The 14,309-nt window shown below is 42.4% G+C and overlaps 1 protein-coding gene across 5 annotated transcripts in view; it reads right to left on the reverse strand.

The window, feature by feature from the left end:
• DST (dystonin) overlaps positions 1–14,309 on the reverse strand; it is a 292,306-nt gene that overhangs the window by 250,957 nt on the left and 27,040 nt on the right. For 3 of the 5 annotated variants that reach the window (XM_054383865.1, XM_054383864.1, XM_054383863.1), the window contains exon 1: positions 5,850–5,940. In XM_054383865.1, the coding sequence (XP_054239840.1) occupies positions 5,850–5,940 (91 nt within the window). Of the gene's footprint in view, positions 1–5,849; positions 5,941–7,444; positions 7,653–14,309 lie in introns of those variants that run through there. The other 2 variants (XM_054383861.1, XM_054383860.1) reach the window with 1 other exon arrangement.

A 14,309-nucleotide genomic window follows, 5' to 3' on the forward strand; every position in this document is an offset into this window, starting at 1 on the left:
CATGAATATTTTCACCCACTACAGAAAATCAAAGCTTTGTTAAATTAAACAGCTTTAATGATGTTTTGCAGGAAACATCTCAGGCATCCAGCAAAAACTGCATTCATATTTGACATTTACAAAACTTTAATCTTTTAAGCCTGAACTTACAAAATACTTGCATTCAGTTACAAGCATGTGAATAATCACAGAATCACAGAATTGTCAGGGTTGGAAGGGACCAGAAGGATCATCTAGTTCCAACCCCCCCTGCCACAGGCAGGGACACCATCCACCAGATCAGGTTGCCCAGAGCCATATCCAGTCTGGCCTTAAAAACCTCCAGGGATGGGGCTTCCACCACCTCCCTGGGCAACATGTTCCAGTGTCTCACCACCCTTATGGTGAAGACCTTCTTCCTGACATCGAATCTAAATCTACCCTGCTCTAGTTTGGATACATTCCCACTAATCCTATCAATACCCAACACCCTAAAAAGTCCCTCACCAGCTTTCTTATAGGCTCTCTTCAGATACTGGAAGGCCACAATAAGGTCACCTCAGAGCCTTTTCTTCTCCAAACTGAACTACCCCAACTCTCTCAACCACCCCAACCTGTCCTCATAGGAGAGGTGCTCCAATCTTATCTGATCGTCCCCCTTGCCGTTCTCTGGACACGGAGTAAGTCCATTTTTATTTTACGAAATATTTAATTTCAAGTTCTACCAAAATGGTAGAATAAATTCCTCAAATCAGGCATGTTTTAAATAGTGTAGAGGAAAAAGAATGCATAACCTGATTTTCATGCAAAATATCACACTAGAGATTAGCAAACTAGATGACAATTAACAAATAGAAACACCTCAACAACAAGAAAAACAACACACCAAAAAAACCCACACAACCAAAAACCAAAGTAACAATTGAAGTTTATTTTCATTTTTTCCCCCCATCCACCCATACTGCACAATCTCCTAGTTGTGGCCATAAAAAGGAATTTATGGGATACTCCTGTGAGCTCTGTTTAAAAGATGTTGCTGACTCAATGGGAATTGGCAAGTACCAGAAAAGCAATGCAACAGACCTCTGATCTCTGCCTCAATTCACATGCCAAAGATATTTGAATTGATGGCCAAGTTCTGCCTGACTTAGTCAGTCAAACAGGTGTCTTTTAAAGCCTTGAAGACACAACCAAAGTTTATGTATACCATCAAACTCAGCTTCTTTGTACATGCCAAAGCTTGAGGCATTTACGCAGACAGAAACCTTGCTGAATTGACTAACATTCAGGTTCTTATGATTTTACTCTAATGAAATTAAGACCTGTTCAACTTAGCTCAAAGTGAAATGTTCACACAAGTCAAATCAGATCTGGTTCACATTAAGGATAAAATGCACTCCAAAAAGCCCATCTCCAAGAAATTTTGAAGTGAGAAACCTTCTGCTTAAAGATGGAATGTTGAAACAGAGTAAAAGTGCAGGTATTACATTTTTACATGACCCTTTTCTTTAGAGTTCAGTATCAGAAGCCTTGAAGCAGGAGATACTACTAGTTCACAGTTGATGGTCCTGAGTTCAGAGCACAAATAAGGAAATTCAGAAATTTACAGATCCAGATGCAGGAGTGTCTGCCACTGTCCCTCCTATTTGCTCTATGATGCCATCTATAAAGAAGAACATTCCTGGACTAACTGATACCCAACACATTTAGGAGCCTCCAAATTACTAAAACACAATGGCAGCTTCATTTTCGGATGTACAAAAGTAATTTTGAGCAAATGGTCTCTTCCTGAAGTCAGCTCAAAGGAACTGGATGACAGGCATCTATTTTCTTTTACAAATTCTTAATTATAAAACAGTACTTAAACAATATCAAGTTTACTTACCATCAATCAATAATTAGAACAAATTACATTACCTATGAATCCTACAAAGGCAACAAAACACACCAGATGACCTGCTAGCTCTCATCCATCTTACTGTTTGGCACGCTTTAACAGAATGTGCAGCGCTACAGATCTTCTTAAAACAAGACAGAAATGCCAATAGCAAAACAAAGTTTAAACAGCTCAACCTGTGTTTTGCTATCCCCAGTCCGCCCCTTGCCCCTCCTTCCTACAGAGACAGGCTATGCAACAAGACCAGAGTAATCAGCTGTAATCAGGCATCCAATCCAAAGGAAACATTTATGGGATACCTTTCCTGTCACTAACAACAACTGAAATGTAAGGCTGTATTTTTTGCGGGCAGTCCTGTAGTCAAAAATCTACAGCACTACAGAAGTTTGCATGGGTCAGATATATTCTTGAATAGCTGTAACTTATTCAATACTTAATGCTAAGAATGACCTCTTTTTCAGAGACAGAAATCATGCAGTCATTAACAGATGCGCCCATTTCAATAACAATGTCATAGGGAGTCAACTTGGTTACATAACTGTTGAATGTCATGCAAGAAAAAAATGTTATTGCAATTGGTATTTAAATGAATGTCTACTACCTGAACCGAAAAATATAAAAATGTTTTACCTTAGTGAGCTATACAATTTCAGAAGGGTCATATATATATATATATATACACGTCTGGATTATAGATGTATTACTTGAGACTTGTATCAAGAGTAAATCTAATGAATGCACTACAGCTAAAGTTTAAGACGGTGATTTTCAAACATTTAGTACTCAGATAATATTGGTATGGAACAATGCTTACCTATGCCACCTTATAGAGATGGCATTTAATACTTTTAAAATTAAATACATATTAAATACTATTGGGCGTTTTCTTATTTATCAAGAAGGCTGCAGCTAACATAAATTTTATTAATTTTTGCTACCAGGCAATGGTGAGATATATTACAAAGCAGCAAGACAACTTTTGTAAGTACTTTACAATCTTCTAGAGATCTCAAATATAGTTTTTGAGATAAAGTTAAACTGATAGTTGCATTAAGAAATATTTGTATGATTTCTTGTTTTCTTATTTAGTCATAAACAAGATGTGACTTACTGGAAACGTGTCAAACTTTTTAAATAAAATACACTAGACGTTTTATTGCCAACTATCACAGTAAAGCCTTTGCCTTTGAATTCTTGGAGGTGTTACTAACAAAGAAGCATTTTTTTCACTAAATAAGTAGCTTAATTCAACATAGTTTCTAAATCATCTGAGCTAATGTAACTCTTTTTTCTTCCATCAAAATGCTTTACAGATACCACAGTAAGTTACTACAGGAATCAAAGAAAACAAAATAAAAAAGCACAGTATGACAGCCAGCAACCAAACTGACCAGGAATCAGAAAACACTCCATCTTCCATAGTAAACAGCTCTTCTCTGCCACCTCAGATTTAGCAAACAGATGCCAATTATTTACAGTCACAGCCAGAGCCATGGTCAGCAGACAGAATTTGGAGATGCACAAAATTCTGGCTTCAACTGTTAAAGCGGCAAGATACCTTGTATTGTACACTCTTCAAAATCCACAGGCTACTTCAGCTGCAGAAATGCATAAAAAGTAAAAATCCACTTTCCAACATACAGAAAGGATTGCTTTTCTCTTCCTAAATCAAACTGCCCAAATGTCTTAATGATGCGGCATCATATAATCCCAAGCCTTCCAAGACAGGCAATGAATTTTGCACAGCTGACTCTGCTAGTTACAGTACTCAACAGCTGGGGCACAGATAATTTGGCACCCTGAAAACGTCCTAGATGAATACAACAGCATTCTGCAGGCTTTAAAGAGGAAAATAATAATATATTAAACATTAAAATTATGGATTGGAGCTCATCTTAAAAATATAAAGTCAACATGGTTTGCATTTGATTAAGGAAATTACTAAAGGCAGTGTTTACAAAACTGAGAAATTCAGAGAAACGGCACTCCCTCTTCAAAGCCTATATTGTAGCAATTCTTTTCTGATTAGATTAGCTCCCATAGCAAGTCATCAGAACAACAATCGCAGTAGTGAAGTCATACTACTGGGACTCAAATGGGAAATCATGACCAGCTTGCAAACACACTTTAAAACATGATGTGTTTTCCAGGTTTCAAATATATCTTAATTAAAACAAGTCCAAATCTTTTACCTTTTCTCACAGCGCCTGAATAAAGTATACCTCAAGCAGCAAAACAGAGCATATCAATACACTGAATACAATACTAAAAACTAAGACAACAGAGTCTTGTAATTCTGAATAATTTTAGGATTTGGCTGTCACTGAAAACAGCATGTGAATGGATGCTACGTTATCCTCACAATATGACATACACAAATATTTGCAGAATGTGATTTAACAGACATGAATTAGTTTCAGGAGTTTAATTAAAATCTTTTTATCCCTAACCACTTAAAAAAAAAATCATTCAGTCCTTTTCCTGATAAATCTCTCACTGACATAGCAGAAATTAGGCCTAGTATCATTCCCAGGTTAAGTAACCAGATAAACTGGTATGATAATGAACCTTATTAAATCTGATTCTAGCAGTAAATCTAAGGTAATCTAAAGCAGCATAGCAGTATCTTGGATTAAAACCAAAACAGAGACAAGTTCTCCCAGAATCTTATTTATTTAAAAAGTAAACACTGTATTTGCTTTATATGTAACTGATTTTTTGCAAAATTTTAAATTGATGACTTCAAAAATAGGAGAGGATGAAATAAGGATGTGCTTTTGAAGATGATCTACTACAAACAGCAATAGATCCCAATTTCTGAGTAACTTTCTCAACTAAAACGCACTAATGCATTTCAGTGCAGAAATTGCACACATGCTCCATAGCTGCATTGACACAATGGGCAACAGACACAAAGGAGTCATCAGTTAATACTGTTAACAACACATGAAATTAGGAATGACACAGGTATAAAGTAGACTCACACCTGATAAGATCTCATGTCAAAATAACCAACTGTAGAGGGTTCAATTCTCAAAATATGACCCGTAGCAGCATGGATTAAATAAAATCAACTATTGATATCTTCAAATCAAGCCATCTTAAACTATGCCACTCCCATTCCCATCAGTGGAAAACATTCAGCCAAAACCTTCAGAACCAACTGGAAACATACAGCTGAACATTTCCAGATACAAAATCTAACCTATCTCTTCCCAAAACATTACAAAAAGACTCAGCACTGCAAATATCAGCATATGCAGTGACATGCTGTCAAAACTATTTCTGGGATCAAGATTCCATCTTAACAGTTACCTCTATCCCTTCTTCACTTAAATTCAAATCAGACCCATAACACTTTTAATAAGCATATTCAGTTTTAGTATTAGCAAATGTACTGAAAAACAGAGCAATGAATCATGCTTCCCAAACTATCTCCCCCATCCATGCTTAAGAAAGCAACACGATTTATATTCCTAATATAATTTTAGCCGCATGCATCTTTCTTAGGGATGGAGGCCTTTTTCCTGTATTTCTCTGTATTTCGTGAAGAACACAGGTGATACACAAACTAAGATCATTCTTTGCCCGACGACTAAAAAACAAAATGGTCAAAATAAGCTGAAGCTTTAAATACAAATGTACATCGCAACGTCAGTCACCACGTCCACATTACACTGGAAAAACAGACTTTAAGGCACAAGAAAAGCGCACTTCCCCCACTGCTAAGAGGTAAATCGGGCAACTGGCAATTTTTATTTATAGCAGAAGCCGCCGACGTCCGTTCCGTTACCCTCCGAGAAGCACCACGCCGGGTTTCCGGCCACCCACGGCCCCTGACACCGGCGTCGGGGACGGGCGCACCTGGCCTGCCCCGCCAGCGCCAGAGCCTCCCCCTGTCCGCAGCCGCCACGCCCGACGGGGCAGCGGCAGTCCAGGCGGGTGCGGCGGCCCTGCTGCAGGACTGCCCTACCTTTGTATCTCTCCAAGACATCTTCGTAGGCTTGTAAATACTCCTGCTCCTCAGCGTAAAAGTATGCGCCTGGAGAGAGGTAGCCAGCCATGGCCGGCGACTAGCCCTACCCGCTCCCCTGCGAGGCTCCGGACAGCCAGAAGCCTCGGAGACAGCACAAGAAAAAACCCAGCGGCTAACGGGAGGGAGGCAGGGCGGGGGGGAGGGCGCTGCCAGCCCGGCCAAGGAAACGCCCCCGCCGGCCGCTTGCGTTTCGGTAGCCGCCCCTCGGAGCGCGGAGAGAAGCGTCCCCAGCCTGCCAGCCGCAGCTTCTCCACTCCAGCCCTATCGCCGAGGCACCGCCTGCGGGGCCGGCGAGGTCTGCCTCGCGACTCGGGCCCTAAGCTGCCTGCTGCCCGGTACCCATGTTTCTGCACCGGCCTTCCACGCGGGACTCGGGGAGTGGTGGCTGCCAGGGCGGGGACATGACGCCGGCAGGGGCACAGTTGGCTCTGCTGCGCTGCAGTCGCGGGGCCGCAACACGACGGGTACCGCCAGAGAGCCGCGGACAGTGACCGCGCAAGCAACCCCCGATGATGACAGATGCTCCATGCGGACGCTCGCTACCCCAGCGGCAGGATGAGGCAGGCGCAGCCTCAACCCTACCGCAGGTGTCACGGCCGCTCACGCAATTCCATCCGCATGTCCACTGCGCCTGCGCCCTACAGGCCACCGCCACCGCCTCTCGGCCCTGACCCCGGAGCTGGACCACACCGAAGCGGTCCCCTCTGCCCTGGCCGCAGCCTGGCCCCCGCCCTGCGCACCCTGCCTCCAGGGGGCAGTGGCGAGCCCCACGCACAGCTGGGCCGGCTCAGCTCCGCAACCCCCGCTGCGGCGGCACTCAGCGGCTGGTGAGAGACCGGCACCGCAGAGCACCCTCTGCCACCGCGTCCTCCGCTGCCCCCAGCAGCACCGCTACGATTCGTTGTCCTGGGAAATGGTGTCCCGGGAGGAAACACATGGAAGCGCCCACAAAAGAACGGGGGAAATCGGTGTCCCTGGGGAACACCGAGAACCGCTGCGTCTTTTTGCGATTCATTTACAGGCTGTTTCCAGCCTTCACCGGGAAGAAGCAGACCTCCGCCCTATTTTCGACATCATTCGTCGCCGGGCCGCGGACCAGCGTTCGCGGCACAGCGTGCAGCTCCCTCCCGGTCCCACCGAACGTAGCCCCAGCCCCGCACGGACAAAGCCCGACGCCTCCCACCCCGCAGAGCGGCAGCAGCCGCGGCCTCTCCCCGCGATGTGGACGGCCAGCGCCGCTTCCACCCGGGTAGGCGGGATAGCCTCTCGGCCTCCGAGCCAGCACCCGCTGAAACGGCTACACTGCAGCGGCAGCCCCAGCGCCCCTAATGCGTTTTCGCATGAAAGTTTAATGCGCGCACCTGCGCGTATTTCGGCTCGCTTTCCCGCATCAGTTCCCACGCATCAGCCCAGTCGGCTGGAAAAAGCAGCCAAAGAGCTTAGTCACCACCCGAAGGGGGCCGCGTTTAGAATGGCAACGGATGAGGGTCCTTCGGCTGCCCGCTCCCCGACAACTCCCGGCCGCGCCTTACCGGCAATGCGCAGCACGGCCCTCTCGGCGGGGTCCAGCACGGAGCCGCCCTGGATCTTCCGCTTGGACCGCTCGTGTTTGGGCAGGTTCCAGGGCAGTGTGTCCCCCGGCGCCGGCGACACCGTCCCCGACCTCTGGCTGAAGTCATCCTCATCGGAGAAATCGGCAGAGGACGACATGGAACATCGGTAGGACGCGTTGCCGGAGCTCTGCACGGAGAGAACGACAAGACAGGATGCGTGGGGAGCGGCTTGGGACGCGGGGCCGCCGGTAGAACGGAAAAGGAGAGTAGGGAAGAAGAGGGACACCGCTCACCATTGCTGTGATTTTAGTGGGGCAAAGTGGTGCATGTGTGGAGCGCCGAGTGTAGTCCTCCAAAAAGCAGCCAGTCCTTAGTGGGAGTGCATTTGGAGGGATGTATGGGCAGACCCGTGGCCTGCGGCTGGGCAACCAGCTCGCCAACGAGCCTCCCACTTCCCCAACAATAACCCAGCAACAACAACAGCCCAAAAAAAAAAACCTTCCGGGCTAGAAATCGATAGTGTTTGGCTCCCCCGCCAGGACAAGAGAAAAATATGCCATCACCGAGCTACTGGAGAAACTGTTCATCAGTCATTCCTCCTCTGGGAAAGACCCCGGCCCGCAGGCAGCCCGCGCCTGTCTCTTTGTTACGGCTCCGGCGGCCCCGTGCCAGGTCCCCTCCTGCGCCCCGTTCCCCTGAGAGCAGCCCAGAGCCTAGAGAAGAAAGGAGGAGATGGGACTTCTCAGAGCAGCCCCTTTAGGTACCAGGGCACGAAAGGCGGCTTTCGGTCATGCCTTGCCAAGACAGCTTCGGCAAACACCTCGCCTTATAGACTGTCTCAACAGCCGACTTCCCAGCTCCCCAGAGCTCTTCCAGAAATGTAAATAAGCACTGATGCAGCACAAGGATAGGGCTGCTGCCATTTCGAGCTTTCTTGCTTAGGGTGAAGTGGGAAACGGAGATGCCTGATAAAATTTCAACAGCGAAATTTAGGATGCGACACAGATGCAGGTTACCAGGGCACGACGTGGGGCAAAGTGCTGTTTCTCTTCCACCACATTTTCTGATTGAAGAGATTTGTGATTTCTGCAGGGCACCGGGCTAGCAAATAAATGATGGGTTTGATTGTCATTTGGTGCACGAGATACTGTGACAGTCTTTCAAAAATGCAACCTGATGCTGGTTCAAGTATGATGTTAATTTTTAAGGCTATGCTATTCTTAACTGGGAGAGGTGTAGTACGCTTTTTGTGCAGAGACAACCTCCACGCAGCCCATCCAGATTCCAGATTTTTGATGCCAACACAGCTATTGTTTTAGGCTTGTCTTAAAGTCTTTTTTTCCCCTTTTTTTTTTTAAAGCCTTAAAATGTACCTTTACTTACAGGAGAAATCTCTATTGTGAGTGAAATCTGACAGAATTTATTGTTGTTGTCTGAATCTTTTTAGCTAGTTCTCATGGGGTGGACAAGTAAATTGTTGTTACTATATTGGGTGGTATTTTACCCGTTTGCAAACTCAAAACCTGCACAAGCCAGCATAACAATGTGATATACTCTTTGCTATGCATGAAACTGCCAATAATACACAGTTAAATAGTCCACTAAGCAAGAGGGGTCTCTTATTATTGGCTGTACCCCCGACCTCCTTCACTTCTATCCAAAGCCTCTTTCCTCCTCCTACAGTACTTCATAGTGAAGTTTGAAAGGGGAGAGAGGGAAGGAATGTATACATAAAACAAATTAATTCTCGATTGCTGTATTGTGATGTGGAGAGAGCAAGAGGTTAAGAGTGGAAAAACAAACAGGAGATGTCTGATTCCAGCTCTGATTGCCTTTGTAGTTAGTTCTAGTGCTGGAAATATTTTGCTGACAGTTTATATAATAAGCAAAAACTCTCTATAGGATGTCATAAAGGAGGAGGATGGTCACATACAGGTGTCTTCCTGATGGGAGCTGGAAGTTGCATAGCTTGCTGCGGTCTAGAGGGAACTTCGCTGTACTGGATAGGGCTTACAGGACCTGCTTAGTCAGGTATTAGGGGTTTTGTGGCCTGTTCTTAGCTCCAGGCTTTGCTTTAAAAGAGAAAGTGTTCCCTTTAATCATAGCTCCTGGGCCTGTGTCTTCTGCTGGCTGCTCAGAAACCCATATCTTCTGATCACCCATGGAGACAGATTTTTCTTTTCAGTTTCTATTTATAATATGAAAATTAGAAAGAGCCCTGATGTGGTGCTGAAAGGGTGCTATAGCAATAGTTTGTTAGTATTTATATAGCACCTTGGAATATGGAAGGCCAAAGTACAATAGCAGTTGCTATTGAGCTTTGAAGAAAGATCTCTCAACTCTCAGCTTTATCTTTTAATTCAGTAGGATTTCCTTTTCTCAAAAGAGGCCTTAATAGGTTATTCTTATTTTTTATAACAGCAGGTCCTTCTATAGTTCTTCCTACCCTTGGAAACAAAAGCACTGTTGCGTGATCCATCACTGAACATATTTTCCATGCTCTCTATTAAGATCTCAGTTTTAGGGAAAAGGAGACTGTTCAGTCAGCTGTGCTACAATACTGGAAGATAAGTTCTATTAGAAGGCCCCACTCCTTTATTTTTGAAAATAAAACTGCACAGGTAATGGTAGAACAATCTGTGGCATCTATGTATATTGCAACTAGCTATCCTCTTTTAAGTCATTCTTCTACCATACTTGATGCTTACATTACATTAACAAAAGTGATGAACACCCCCCACTCTAACATACTAACTCCTCAGGAATCATGTTACCTCATTTTCAGAACAAGGTAGGAAACTCAGATTTTTTTCATAATAGCAAAATCTAGTGAATTTGTATCTAAGAAATGCCAACTTGTAAATTAATTGCAGGGGTTTTTTTAGTCAATGTGGAGGTACTTCCAAGTAATGTGTACAGAGAGCTATTGAGCAGTTAAGTACTTTTAAGAATCTCAACTTTGCAATTCCAAAGACATTTATCATGAACTGAACAACTGCTTTGCGTCAGTAAGTTAATAGCTTTGATAAGATGCTTTCTCCTTTTGTGCAGCCACGTTTTACAACATGCTTAGTGCTTATCCCACTGGATTATTTGTTTCTAGCAAACACATTTTCCATGCCTTAGCTGCTAGTCTCAGGTAAGCATTCCACAATTACAGCAGCATATTAACTGATTTTAAAAATACAAAATAATGCAGAGCATCTGCACTATCCAGAAAAGTGTTCCCAGCCGATTAAGACAGCATGAGAGGAAAAAAATAAATTATATTCTGTTAAAATCAAAATATGTAAGGCAGTTTTGTATTTTTCTACATAGCACATTGTTGTATGCAAGTGAAAAACATAACTGTTAATAATACATAACACTTTTTTGGGTTACATGAGTGAAGTGTATTTTATAGTTAGTAAAATATTGATCAGACACATCCTTACTTAGCCTGCTGTGAGACTTAGTCAGGGCTTGACCCTTCTTAGCTTGCAGGCCCATAAGGTCACAGCCCAGATGCTGTAGCTGCTTATTCTATGCCTCCGATTATGCATTCTTTCTGCTCATTAGCCTAAAGACGTCTCTGCAGCCTCCACTGTTGATCAGCAGGAACTGTTGTATTTGCATAACACTTACGCATGCAACAACTTGTGTACTGAAGCCCGTTGGTCATAGAGAAGTAAATCTATGTGGAGTTTTCTTTGCATTCCAAGTACAGGATTAAACTGAACGCATGCTTTCACCGCCCGTACCACAGGGAGGTGCAAACAGCACAGGGAGTCCTCCTCACTGCTGTGTCTCGACAGGCAAAGTGCACCGAGCAAACGTTTGGAGAGCAAAACTAATTTCTGGCAGTGCCCAGGGTTTTCTCTGTAATCAAGTCGTTTGCAGCAGCCGCTTGAGCGTAAGGCTTGCTACTTACTGTGCTATAAAAGCCAGCTGGTTTCCAGTAATGGGGATGATTTCAAATAAGTACATTTCTTGTCAGAGGGATTTGGCCAGGTACCAAGGCATAATTTACTTTGAGGAAGAAAAGAATTGTTTGTCATAGGTGAGGCACTGCAGAAGATCAGGTGGAAACTAGGTGAAAGATGGTGTAGTTGGAAAACAGTATAAGGTAACAAATGCCACTATATATCAGATAAGCCACCTATCAATAGGATCTGATAACCTCAAGAACACCAATGGGTTTTGCACTGTCATTCCTTGAGGTGGAAGCATTAGCAGAAGTCAGGTTTTAAACTCAGTCAAGGCAATCCAGCTGGCAACAGTTATTGAAATGCTGATACCAAATTATCATCATATTGCAAAACTTCCCCAACTTTATGACACATTAGAGATTGTGCTGGCCAACTGAATTATAATCAAATAGCTTGGACATTCTCGTCTTCTCTTTGAGAAGATTTTTCCACTGCAGTGAGTTTCATGCTGGTCTTTAGAAGCTGTTGGGAAGTATAGGTCAACATTGACTGAAGTTTAATTTTCAGTTTAGTTACAAGTTATTTATATTTCATTTATACTAACCTAACTCATAATTCCTGAAATATATTTTATTTCAGTATGATCACTGTGCACAATGGATAAATTTGAACAGAAATGAAATGTCTTAATTATGTTTTTACTGAGAGTGTTTCAACAAAATTCTTCCTAAATTTGTATAATTTAGAATATTAGTTGAGTGTAACAAGCTATTTCTGTCGTTTAACATCCCAGATTGAATGATATTAAGGTAGATCAACTTTTAAAGTAAAATAACTTAATAAATTTAAGACAAAATCTAGGGCAACTGAATGTTCCCATTAGTAAATCTTTACCACTGCAACCTGATTTAGATGATAATGCAATGCGGAATACGAAACCTCCAATGTATGTAATCAGGCTATGTAAATCCCTTAGGACTGCATGTTGTCAGAAAGGATCAAAATTCAAAGCAGACACACAAATGAAAGCACAAACAAGAACAATATAAAATCAACTATGCTAAGCTTAAAAAATAAATAAATAAAATAAACAACTAGAGGCACAGCCACATTAATAAATATTTTTCTCTGGTTCTGCACTAGTTACTTAAGAGAACATCCATAGCTGAAAATGCCTACATTATCAGGATATACATAGATAACTACCATAGATAACGACAGAGTTTATCAGTTTGCATTTAGTGTCATAAAACAATAAGCAGAAAGCTGGAAGGCAAATATACTTTATCTGAAACTCCAAAGCATCAAAAGCCTGACTCCATTTGAAACAAACTTTTTAACAGGTATGCTTTTAAAAAATCAAGAAAAATTACCATTTTCTAGAGAGAATTTACATTCTTTCTTTCTAAATGTAGGAGAAGATGGGAAATCAGTGTTTATCACATGCATTTTTGAGTCTGTTGTGATGCTTTCACAGGCTTTCAAAAGGAGATGGGATCTTTGGTTGCTAGTAGATCAGTCATGACTATTCTATTTTGAAAATAACATTACAGTGGCATCTTTTATGGAAGAAATAGGTTCTTTGAGGACACGAAATTGAAAATGGATAAAGGGCTAGATCAGTGTAGGTATTTGGACACTGTAATACAGTTTTGCAACATCAAACTATGCTTACTGTATAGTCATCTACTTGCACATCTGAAGCAGACATGATGCAAAACAGTTTTTGGCAGGAACCTGAAACCTGGGAAACCTGGTCACCCAGGATGATGCAGCATCTTATTCTTCAGGGACACAAGACACTCCAAAGCTTCTCCTGAAATAGTCTTCATCTATCCTTTCATAACTAGTTTCTTTTGAACCATGAAAGAAGTAAAGCAGCTGTTTGCTTGAAATCTAGGCTCAAACTCTTATCTCCCAGCAGCCAGCCAGAAGCATACTCTGCAATAACCTACTGGTTGTGGAAGTGGTACAGATTGAAAAAAAAGAGTTAAAAGATTTTTTGGTGTGAAAGAGGGAGGAGGATGAGGGAGTGGAGCGCTCTGTGTAAGAGTATGCAGTGCTGGGTTCTGATCACTGCTCTAGTAACTTCTTATACATTCTGCTTTAAGCAGTAATTGGGTAAAATATTGAAGTAGTCCTTGGATGAGATAAGTGCAACAGAGGCAACACAAGCCACAATGCAGCTCATGTACCAACTCTGCAGATATACACCAATTTTAAGTACTTACCAGTGTGTGAAGTAATACCATCTTCTAGTAGCTAAAAAAAAATAGTGAATATTACACTACAAGTAGAGTGTCTGTTTAGTTTACTTATCAGTGTTCCCTTTCAGGAGCAGAAAGCTGAGTGATGCTCCACATTTGAAACTCCCTGTTAACTGAGAAATGAGCTGAGGGATCAGATACTGTCAAGATAACCTCCACAGATCTCAGCAATGTCCACCACAGAAGACAGACATCATAAGAGAAAAATAAGGCATTTGAAATAATTTGCTGTGTAAGGAAAACCTCTTCATTGTTTTCACTTTGTCAAATGAATACACTGAAAAGTAAGGCATACTTCAGACAGTATAACCATGACCTGTATATGTGGAATCAAATAACATTCAGCTTAAACTAACCATTTTGTGCCAAAGCCATTAGTTCTCATGAAAATTTGCTTATTAAAACTGGGCTGACAAAAACGTGCACTGTTTTTGAATGTCACTTCAAAATTAATAATAACATGACAGCCCTGAGGTGTTACATATTTATTTCATTCCTTTATTCCTTACCTATTTCCTCTTTTTAGTTTTTTACTATGAACTGCAGGATTTAATCTTGTAATAGCTTACCTACATTACAGAAGCTAACAGAAAGGTACTAAAGGTTTTTCAGATGGGAATCTCTGAGTATCTGGGAAGCTACAACATGGAGAATAGGTATTTTAGTTGA

This window comes from Indicator indicator, chromosome 9 (genome assembly GCF_027791375.1).
Source record: "Indicator indicator isolate 239-I01 chromosome 9, UM_Iind_1.1, whole genome shotgun sequence".
NCBI lineage: Eukaryota > Metazoa > Chordata > Aves > Piciformes > Indicatoridae > Indicator > Indicator indicator.